Raw genomic sequence first — 12,306 nt, 5'->3', positions numbered from 1 at the left:
CCATGGCCATGTCATTATATAGCCACACTGCTGGCAGTGACATAACTAGTACTCTCTTCATTGCCATATATGGTAATGTTTTCATCCCACATCTGTTGCGACCACTTTAACCTCGCAATGGCTGGGTCCCAGGCTGTGCTGAACTGCCGTTCTTGTTGATGGTGTTTTCAGATGTTTTTATTTCAATAGCTTCTTTTATGATGCTACCACAAAATCCCTTCGTCCTCATAACGACGGGTGTTTTGTCGAATAGAATTCGGTGTCCATTTCCTAAGGCGTTTTCTGCAATGGCTGATTTTTCTGGATAGAGTAGGCGTAAGCACCTCTCGTGTTCCGTCCGGCGTTGCTCCACAGTGCGTACTGTTTGGCCAATGTAGTAACAGCCACATTGACATGGTATCTTGTACACTCCAGGTGTTCTAAGCCATAGATCATCCTTCATAGGCCTCATGAGCTGTCGAATTTATGCTGGGGACCTGAACACCAATGAAATGTTATATCTCTTCAGGAGCCGGCTAATCTTTCCTGACACAGTACCACAGAAAAACACAAGTTTCTTGCTTTCTTCTTCGGTGGTGTTCTCTTCTCTGTTGGTGTGTTTCTTGCATGTCACACCAGATATAGAATGTGACACCTATCCGTGGCTGTACCTGTTTTCCCAGAAGACCTTTCGGAGGTGGCTCAGTTCTGGTGGCAGACTTTCAGCATCTGAGATGACTTTAGCACGATGGACGAGGGTATTCAGAACGCCACATCTTTGTGCCGGATGGTGGTGGCTGAGAGCGTGCAGACCAATCTGTTTGTGCCAGTTTCCTGTAGACACTGTGGCTGAGGTGCCCATTGGTTTTCCATTGAATGAGGACGTCAAGGAAGGACAATGCACCATCTGTCTCAACTTCCATCGTAAACTTGATGTGGCCATGAATGTTGTCCAGGTGTTCTAAGAATTTTTGCAGTTTTTCACAACCATGGGGCTAGATGATAAAGTGTCATCGGCGTAATGATAAAAGCAACTTGGCTCAGTTGGAGCCGTGTCCAAGGCGATGTCTTCAAATTTTTCCATAAAAAGGTTGGCTATGGATGGAGCTAATGGGCTTTCCATACCCACGCCATCCAACTGACCAAAATACTGGCCGCCATGTAGGAAATATGATAATGTCAATGTGTGCTTAAACAGTCCCACAATTGTGCTATCAAATAACTGGGAGAGGAGATCTATACAGTCTTTGACCGGAACATGTGTAAACAGGGAGACCACAACCAAACTAACCATTATATCTCCTTAACTAAGACCCAGTTGTTTAATTCTGTTGATAAAGTCGTCGGTGTTCTTGATGTGATGCACACTATGACCCACATGCGGTGCAAGGAGGCTGGCCAGGTGTTTTGCCAATCTGAAAGTGGTTACCCAATGGTGTTCACAATGGGACAAAGAGGAGAATCTGGTTGTGGTTCTTAGGTGATACAGTTCTGCTGACTAACTCACAAATGTTGATAGTGACTGAGAAATGTTATCAAGTTGGTTACTTGGTGCTAACTTATAACATGACATGTCCTTTTTGATTACTAACCCAGAACTGACTGAGTATTGCCCTGTGCATCTATCAATAGATGCACATTTGAACAAAATTCTAAATATATTAGTATGTTTTTAATATTACCAGAAAATAGAACAAAATCAAAGGACATGAAAATATATGAAGCAAAACAGAAAATCTGTTTAACTATGACCTGGATGATTAGAAAAAAGACAAAATTATAAGGACTGCTTTATGCATATTAGTTATACTTCTGCAGGGATGCACAGAGCCCTCCAAAAATGGCTAAAATGAAATTATCCAGATCAACTAATTAAGAAATTAACAAGTTCTTCTAGTAAAAAGTGGGCCTTTTTGAAACAAGAAAAATTATGTTTGCGAAACTATAGCTTTGAACTTGAAATAATCACTGCTTTGGGTTCAAACATTCTGGAACATGAAAACTTTAATAATGAATACTTTTTGAAAAAAAATATTTTTTGGAAAAAGTAAGCTGTTTACAGTGAAGAGGAGAATAAGGGCTTTAAGATGACGTATATCACTGTAGCATGAAACAGCAATTTCCTCACTAAAAATGTGAACACCATGTGTTTCTTATGACTGTTAAATCATGAATTCCTTTTTATAAGAATTGCTTCCAATTAATCTAACTAGCTTGCTGTCATCAATAACCAGGAAACAGATATGTAAGTTAAAAAATTTTATGAGTCCCAATTTGAATAAGAAAGTAGTTTGTGTAACAGTTGTATTGGTGTCATTCATAAAATGAGATCAAATAAAGAAAAAAATACATATATTTCTATCAGGAGCAGTACAAGAACAGTACAATGGTTCCACACTGCTCTGCTACACTAACTTTTGAAACATGTACTTTATCAGATGCCATCTACACGAAAACTGTAAAGACAGTATATCACAGTTATTTGATAATAAATACCTTAGGAGTAAAGGAGACCACTCAGTGAGAATCAGAAGCATTGAATTGTTGACAGGCACAAACAGAAAGACAGAAAACTTCTAAACTTTCAGATTAATTCTTTCTTGATCTAGTGTACAAATACACACACAAAATAGACACATACCTGTGCCCTTACATTGTTTCAGCTGAACGTACAATGATGGGAGTGCAGTTCAGCAGGTGGACTAGTGTGGGGTGGAATTTATGTTGGGTGGAGTGGGTAGGGGAAGAGAAAGGTGAAAGGCAGGAAGAGGGGTTGGGGGTGGTAGCTAGTGGCTTGGAGGGAGCTAGCCAGTTTTCTGACTAGGAATGTGGGAGGGGCAGTGGCAGGTCATGTGATACAGTGGTGTCAGAGCTGGATGGGAGCAGCGGACAATGAAGGTGATGTGGAGAGGTGAATTGGGAAAGAGTTATGGACAGAGGAAGGGAAAGCTGTTGGATGAGGGTATGGAGACAGTAGGTTAACAAATACAGGCCAAGGTGGTTCCGAATGTCCCCATACCAACTACACAATACCTTCCCATTCCTCTGTCCAACACCCCCTCCCAGTTCAGCTCTCCAATGTTACTTCCATCGTGCTCCGCTCACCACCAGCTCCAACCCCGATGTATCACATGTTTTGCCCATGAACCAGCCACCTCTGCAGAGCACGATGGAAGTAACATTGGAGAGCTGAACTGGGAGGGGGTGTTGGACAGAGGAATGGGAAGGTATTGTGTAATGGGTATGGGGACATTCAGAACCACCTTGGCCTGTATTTGTTAACCTACTGTCTCCATACCTTCATCCAACAGCTTTCCCTTCCTCTGTCCATCACTCCTTCCCAATTCACCTCTCCACATCACCTTCATTGTCTGCTGCTCCCATCCAGCTGACACCACTGCATCACATGACCTGCCACTGCCCCTCCTATATTCCTAGTCAGAAAACTGGCTAGCTCCCTCCAAGCCACTAGCTACCACCCTCAACCCCTCTTCCTGCCTTTCACCTGTGTGTTTATTCTAGCTTGCAAAAGGATTTCTCTGAAGCTAGTAAGTTTTCTTTTTCTCTGTGCCTGTCAATGACTTGATGCTTCTACTTTTTGGTGGTTAGTCTCCTCTACTCCTAAAGTATTTACATTCTAGCACAACTTTCCTACCCTCTCGTTGAACACTGTCTTATCGAATACACCTTCATTGTCGAGTGGGAAATTTTATGTGGTTCAAAGAAGTTGGGGGTGATCAGACAGTAGCTTAACTACTGGCACAGCATCCCAAGTCAGATAAGCCTCAGCAGAGGAGCCAGACAAACTGTATCCCACATTATAGTGATGGGAGGGCTCAAAAGACATTGGGAAGCGAACCTTCCTAAGGGAGTAAACCCTAAAAAAATCCATGTCTGTCAGGGTGGTGGTTGGGTGTAGGGCCAATAACCCCACACTGTGAAAATTTCATGTTATATAACCACAACAAGGGCCTTTGATAATGGTTAGTATGTACAGAGCATGATTTCAGCAAAGAAAAAGGACAAATTATTTGGCAGTAGTGACTTGAAATATATGAACAATGCTGAAACCTGGAAAAATTAAAGAAACAGCTGAAAAGATTATGAAATTTAAGTACAATTTTGTGGCATTACAAGAAGTGAGAGGGCAAGAGCAAGAGCAGATAGATATGCCTCAGTATTCTCTGCTATACAGTGGACCAGAAAAAAGAACAGGTCAATTTTGAACAGAATTTATAATAACAATAGAAGTTAGAAAAAGGCTTTTGGATTTTGAACCTATGAATGAAAGATTCAGCAGACTGAGAATAAAAGGGAAATTCAGAAATATATAACAATAATAACAGCATAAACACCAGCAGAGGAAGCAGAAGAAGGATTAAAAGAACAGTTTGATGAAGTACATGTAGTAAAGTACAAAACTACGGCCTGCTGATAGTTTTGGGAGACTTCAATGTAGTTGGATGAAATGAAGTGGAACAGTATCAGAGAGATACATCTTACATGAAGAAAGTAGTGAGAATGGAAATATGCTATGTCAGTTTGTTGCTAGAAATAATTTACTCATCAAGAACAACTTTTTCCACACAAAAGAGTACATCTTGGAACATGGAAATCAAGTGTAAGTGGTGTAGTTAACCAAATAGACCAAGTGTTGGTAAAAGCACGACATGCCACATCAGTCATAGATGTACAGAGCTGCAGTGATCCAAACTGTAATTCAGACCACTATGCTGCAAAAGCTGTAATGAGAGAACAGTTAGCAGTGATAGACCAGAACGTAAAAAAAGCAAATTGGAATATAGAAGAACTGAATGACCCTGGAGTCGTAAAAGCATATGAAATAAAAATTAAAGATGTCCTATGTCCTGGCAGCCAGTGAGGAAGCAATAGGAAACCAAGATAGATGGAACAGGATCCAGAAAGTGGTGAAATAGGTCACAGGAAAAATAATTGGGATAAGACAAAGGGAAAAGAATCAATGATTTGACAATGAATGTAGATTAGCAATAGACCATAAAAATGCAACAAAACTGAGAGTGCTACAGAGAGAGAGAGAGAGAGAGAGAGAGAGAGAGAGAGAGAGAGAGAGAAGAAGAAGAAGAAGAAGAAGAAGAAATGTGAAGGTGTATAAAGAATAGATGTGTAATGCTCATAGAATGTGCAAGAAAAAGAAAAAGGAATGGCAAGAATAAAAATTTCAAGAGAACTAAAGGAACAGAATGAAACAAGAAAATCCTATCATGCAATAACAAAGATGAGAAAAAAATTTCAACCAGTGCAAATTAAATATAAAAATAGAAATGGCAGCATAATCAGAAATGAACAAAAAATGTTGCAGAGATGGGCAGAATATTTGGAACATAGTCTCAACTCAGATCAGGTATCAAGAGATCCACTAAAACAGGAGGAGATTATGATTATGGAGGCTTGAGAAGATGAAAGGGAAGAAATAAAAAGACCACCAATGTGGGAGGTGGAGTCAGAGATAATTAAAACTGAAAACCTGGTGAAGATGGGATAGTGTCAGAACTTATAAAATTTGGAGGTAATCTTGTAATATATGAAATACATGCTCTAATAAATGACGTATGGGAAAATGAAAGTATGCCTATATATGCATATAAGAAAGGAAAAAAGTGAGTCTGTGAAAATTATAAAGGCATAACTTTACTGAACACACCCTACTAGATATTTTCTGTTGTGATGAATGAAAGATAAAAGCAGTGCACTGAAAATCTCCTTGGAGGTTACCAATGTGGTTTCAGCCAAATAGAGGCACTTCTGACCAGTTGTCTGTTATTAGACAAATAATAGAGAAATTTTATGAATACGATATAGAATTTCACTTCCTGTTTCTTGATTTTAAACAAGCTTTTGATAGTGTCATAGGCCAGTGTTGCATAAATCACTTAAACAATTGGGCATCTGAGACAACTTAGGACGGTTAGCTGAATTAAAAATGAGGGACACAAAGGCAAAAGTGAAAGTGATCACCAAAATGATCAAGAGCTTTAACTTTACTGATAGAATGAAACACAGTGACGGTCTCTCGGTGCTACTGTTCAGCTTAGCACTGCATGGTCTGATACAAAGGACAGACAGGAGAGGATCAATAATGACGAAATCAAGTGAAATATATGCATATGCAGATGTTATTGCAATTGTGGCAAGAGATGTACAAATCTCTAAAGAAATGTGTGAAATAATGGAAGCTGAAGAAGCAAAAATTGGTAAATGAAAATAAGACCAAATACGTAGTAATGCCCAATTCTCAGGCAAGAAGAATACTATATGACCTGAAGGCCTTTAATAATGTTTTAGATCTGTTACCTGCTTCCATTATTTAGGCATCCTCCTAACCAGTGATAATAATATGAGAGAATGTATGAGAAAGGATACAAGCGGGAAACTTAACATGTTATGCAAACTTACAAGTATTCAAGAGTTCTCTAATTACAAGAACAACCAAGTGAAGATTGTACTATTACATTGTCAACATGTTGTTACATATAGGTCAGAAATGTGGACAGTGACAGAAGCAGATATGAACAACCTAAGGTCATTCAAAATGAAAATCCTGTGAAAAATATAATGGGCCCATGAGAGAAGCAGAGGGTTGGAGAGTAAGGTAGAACCATGAAATACAAGGGCTAATACAAGAGGAAGATAAGGTGAATTTTTTTTAAATCTCAATGAATATGCTGGGTAGGACAAATGGAGGTGATGACAGTTGACAAGATGCCCAAATGAATTTTATTTCACCAGAAGGAAGGGCTGACCAAGAGCTAGATAGTTGGACAATGCCTTTACTGACCTTACCAAAACTGAGATCTGAAGATGGAAGGAAAAAGCAGAGAGTGGAGCTGTATGGAGGAAAATTGTTGAGGAGGCAAAGGCCCATCAAGGGCCTTAGTGCCAAAAGAAGAAGAACTTTCCAATAGTTATTTGATCCAATTTTTTTCTGGGAAAAAAACAACTTTGATTGCCATATACAGTAACCACTGAATCATTCCTTCATTCACCCATTGTGTATGCTAAATTTGTTGATGAAGGAAAGCCTTCAGAGATTTGGAACAAGTCAAATTATGCATTAATAGGCAGAAGCTACCACTGCTGGCTATAGTTGTGAAATATTCTAACAACAAATCATGAGTAGCGCTAATCTTCTCAAAATGATAAGTGTGGTAGTTACATCTACATTATACAATGAAAAAAACAACTACTTTGGAAAAATGCAACTGCCCGTCATCCTACTCTACTCAGCTACTGTTTTTGTCCAATATTTAAAACAGAGCATTTATTTTACTTTATGCAGACCATTATCAGCTGTCTATATACATGCAAAAATGCATTTATTTAATGTAAATAATAGAGTTACATGCAGTTTATGGTCTTGATTCCAAGTATGCTGATAAATTTCTGAAAGAGTGGCTAATGAGGTATTTTTTTACCTTGTTTTTAAATATTTGGGGATTTTCAATTTTCTGCCAAACATCCACTGGTAACTGGTATAGGCTTTGCAACAGAATATAAAATTTCATTTTGAACCCTAGTGGTGGGATGCATGTTCTATTTGGAAATTATTTCTACTTTTAATGTTGTGGTTGTGAATTGATGAGTTCATCCTATACTCACTCTAGTTACTAACTACAAATACCATTAGGAAATATATGTCAGATGTAAGTGTAAGTCAGAGAAAAGGCTTTTGGAACTCATTTGGTTACCAACTTTTGACAATATTCTTATTACACACTTCTGCAGAGTAAATACTTTTTTCAGCTGCAGTGTTCCAGATGATTATGCCATAGGACAGAACTTGGTCAAATACACTATCAATCTTGTACGCAGGTGAAAAAAATGAGAGAGATTTCCAAGGGCAAAGAAAGCAGAACTGAGCTGTTTATTTTATTAAACACAGACTGACGCCTGTTGTGTAGGAATTTCACTTACCAAGCCTTAGCCAGTGTATGCATAGTGGTCTCTACCACTGTACCTATAAATTGATTTTATTTGTTTTTGGAAGGCCCTTATACAAGATTTTGAAGGCTTAAGGGTTAAGTTTTGGTTGTGAACCATTTGTAAGCCCATTCCATTATTCTCCTGGTTATGTCTGATGTTTATGTGTTTGAGCCCTTTATCAATATATTTCCATCTTCAGCGAACATCACAGTTTTTGCAGAATCCTACAGTGTTTCAGGTGAATTATGTATGCAGGCCAAGAACAGAAGTGGCATAAAGATGAACCTTGTGGCACACCGTATTAGATGTTTTCTGACTCTGAATTTAATCTTATTTCTGTTGTATCACTTGGTAATGTGATACTTTGTTTTCTATTGGATTCCATACAAGTGGCAAAACAACATGCTGCAGGATATAAAATTAAAAATTACCAGTACAAGGCATGAACAATCTGGAGCATTATGAGACATGATATGAATATGTGACTGTAGGCTTTCCCGGCGTACACTATTGATGAAGGTTTCTCGGGTCTCCAGCCGGGTGGTAGCGTTGATATCTCGCAACATTTCGGGAAGTGTCATACCACCCATCTTCTGGCGAGATATCAACGCTACCTCCCGGCTGGAGACCCGAGAAACTTTCATCAATGATATGAATAAACTCTATACTTCGTTTTCCATTTTTATCACTGTTGAAGCACTTGTCATAGAGAATGTGTAAAAAAAAGTCTAAACATTTATCTGTGATTAATATTTCATTATTGTGCATGAAGTAATACAAAAATCTGCAGTGTGCTTACTTTTAACTAGTATTTATGTTTTATGTGAAATATCTCATGTCTCCAATAAAGCAATAAAATAATTTTCAAATTGCTCATTATGGTATGACCAAATCATATTTAACATGAGCACAGTGAAAATTATTTTGAGAAAAAGAAATTGTAAAACTTTACAAGCATTCTTTGCAACAGCCTCAAATGATAAAACTTCCCTTTTTCTGTCACACTACAACACAAACTTTTCCTCCTGCAACAAACTAGGTTCTGTGGGTCCCAGATTTGCCAGATGGAGAAATGAGCTTCTTCTCAGTTTCTGAAGATGGTACCGTACGAAAGTGGATTATTGGACTGGAAGGATTGGCCAAGGCTATTGTACTCACACTGACCCTCGCCAGAGATCCAGTTCCAGGACCATATGGTACTACAGTCAGTTTAGTAGGTGAGTGGCAAAGAGTTATAGATTCTGTAGCAAAGACTTTTTGTGCATACTACATTTACATATTAATAAAGTAATGGATAATTGTGAGTAGAAACTGTGTGCAGTGGAACTGCATAATTTAGTACCATCAGTAGGTATTAGTTATAATCTGTTTATGAGTGGAAGACAGGAAGAACTTGTGTGCTGCACAATATGCTTATGGAAGGAACTAATGCATGCTTGGATTTGCTCATTAAGTGTAAAATGATCTTTTTTTGTCACTTGTCAGTACTTTCACCTCTGACAACAATTTTTCAATTGAGAAAATTTCAAGATTGACCATGGTTTGAGATACGTGTTGAACTGCAGCCCCCCCCCCCCCCCCCCCCAATAATTGGCTGGGTATGTACATTCATAGGTCCGAGGGTGGCAAAGATATACCATCTCCAATGAGATCATGTCAAGTAAAGTTCAGGTGCCTGCCCAGTTGGCCATGCGGTCTAACGCACGGCTTTCCGGGCGGGAAGGAGCGCCTGTGTCAAGGTCTGGTGAACTGGCCAGTTTGTGGATGGTTTTTAGGCAGTTTTCTATCTGCCTTGGTGAATGTGGGCTGGTTCCCCTTATTCTGCCTTGGTTACACTATGTCGGCAATTGCTGTGCAAACAAGTTCTCCATGTATGCGTACACCACCATTACTCTACGACGCAAACATAGGGGTTAACACTTGTGTCTGGTGTGAGACGTTCCCTGGAGGGGGGGGGGGGTGTCCGCCGGGGGCTGAACCACACAATAACCCTGGGTTCAGTGTGGGGCGGTGGAGGGGTGAAGTGGAGTGCGGTAGTCGTTGTGGGGTTGTGGACCACTGCAGCTGCGGTGCCTCTCCGTCGTTTCTAGGTGCCTAGTTAACATACAATACAAAGTTCAGGTTATAACTATGAGGTCTTTTGCAATGGATTTCTTATATATACTGTTCTTTGTGTACTTGTTGAGTTAATTCTTACAAAAATCTAAGCTTGCAAAAATAATCACCATTTTCCTCATTGGGAAAACAGCTTATCGTTGAAGAAGTAGCAGAATCACACAGATCAAACAATGGAAAATTTCTGTGTGATGAGAGATTATATTACGGCTCATGATGAAACTTCATTCAAAGCATCTTTCTTTACATCATGATGTATAATATGAAACATACTGATATGCAGCCATTCAATGTAAAGTACCTGCTTACATGCATTACTCATTGTGATTCTCATTTATCTGTTGAAATTGTTGACATAAGGCTGCGTTAAGCAGTAGCAGGTTTTTCTAAATTCCTGTACTTCATGTGCTGTTGTTGGGTACAGCACTGGAAAATGGTTTCAATAGACTGTCCCACAAAGCTTCTGACACATTCACATAGAATATTATAATATATGAGACATGAGAGACATGATGCAATATCTCTTTAATTTGTGTAGGCGGCCTAAAAAATCCCATATTTGTATATCAAACAATGGAAAATCCAGGGTGGAATTTAACAGTCCAGAGAAGGAAAGTTGCTACTCACCATATAGCAGAGATGCTGAGTCACGATAGGCACAACAAAAAGATTCACACAATTATAGCTTTCGGCCATTAAGGCCTTTCAGCAGTAGATACACACACACACACACACACACACACACACACACACACTCATGCAAATGCAACTTGCACACATGTCTGCAGTCTCAGGGAGCTGAAACCACACTGCAAGCAGCAGCACTAGTGCATGATGGGAGTGGCGACTGGGTGGGGGTAAGGAGGAGGCTGGGGCAGGGAGGGGGAGGGATAGTGTGGTGGGAGTGGCGGTCAGTGAAGTGAAGTGTTGCAGTTTAGATGGAGGGCAGGAGAGAAGGTATGGAGCGGGTGAGGGGGTAAGTAGTGGAAAGGAGAGAAATAAAAAGAATAAATTAAAAGACTGGGTGTGGTGGTGAAATGACGGCTGTGTAGTGCTGGAATGGGAACAGGGAGGGGGCTGGAAGGGTGAGGACAGTGACTAACGAAGGTTGAGGCCAGGAGGGTTATGGGAATGTAGGATGTATTGCAGGGAAAGTCCCCACCTGCGTAATTCAGAAAAGCTGTTGGTGGGAAGGATCCATATGGCACAGGTTGTGAAGCAGTCATTGAGATGAGGGGATATCATTTTCGGCAGTGTGTTCAGCACTTGTTTTTTGGCCACAGTTTGTTTTTGGCTTTTCATGTGAACAGACAGCTTGTTGGTTGTCTTGACAACCAGGCTGCAATGGGGCACCATATCAAATGCTTTCTGGAAATCTAAAAATGTGGAGGCTGCCAGTTGCCCGTCATCCATAGTTCTCCGTATATCATGTGAGAAAAGGGCAAACTGAGTTTCACACGAGCTGTGCTTTCTAAAACCATGTTGATTCATGCATATAAGCTTCTTGGTCTCAAGAGAGTTTGTTATACTCAAACTGAGAATGTGTTCAAGGATTCTGCATTCTGCAACAAACAGAAGTTAGGGATATTGGTCGGTAATTTTGTGATTCCATTCTTTTCTTCTTCTTGTATACTCGAAAATCATCAAATAAAACTGACTGAATCTTAAACATACATGGATTAAAACAATCTTCTAGCTATGAAATGTGATGTTGCTATTGTGCCTCTGAATATTTGATTTTGTTTTTATGATTGAACTTGGAACAATAACTTCCTCCAGAATGTAGACCACAATAATTTACTTAGTTTGAAACACTAAAAACATTGTACCAAACAATGTAAAATCTGGGATGGTATAACAACAAAATATAGTATACTGTCTGTATTTGTAGTTTTGTTAAAACATTATTCAAGGATAACTCTTTGCCATTTAGCAGACATTTAAATGTCTTATACATTTGTGCATATGAGTATTTTTTAATAAATTTTCATTCAGTATAAAATTTATTCAGTACTTTTTAGGCCTGTATCATTATGTGGTATTGTGGCAGCCATGCCACAAAAATGTGAACTGACCAGAGCTGCACATTGCCGGCTCAAGTTAGATGTGTCAGGTGTCCATAGATGTGCTTACTTACTGATAGGCAAAATTCTGGCAACATGTGGCATACACAGGTGCAGGTCAGCAAAAGTGACAGCAGTGCAAACTGAACAGCCATACAGTACAAACACATATTTCCAGAGTTACAAC

General features: G+C 39.4%; 1 protein-coding gene across 1 annotated transcript in view; it reads left to right on the top strand.

Annotated features, from left to right (window-relative positions):
• Positions 1 to 12,306, top strand: part of LOC124616581 (dynein intermediate chain 2, ciliary-like) — a 405,599-nt gene that overhangs the window by 327,076 nt on the left and 66,217 nt on the right. The window contains exon 10 of the mRNA XM_047144902.1: positions 8,981 to 9,158. Within this exon, the coding sequence (XP_047000858.1) occupies positions 8,981 to 9,158 (178 nt within the window). The remainder of the gene's footprint in view (positions 1 to 8,980; positions 9,159 to 12,306) is intronic.

This window comes from Schistocerca americana, chromosome 5 (genome assembly GCF_021461395.2).
Source record: "Schistocerca americana isolate TAMUIC-IGC-003095 chromosome 5, iqSchAmer2.1, whole genome shotgun sequence".
NCBI classification, from domain to species: Eukaryota; Metazoa; Arthropoda; class Insecta; order Orthoptera; family Acrididae; genus Schistocerca; species Schistocerca americana.
This window is presented reverse-complemented; position numbering and strand designations above follow the sequence as displayed.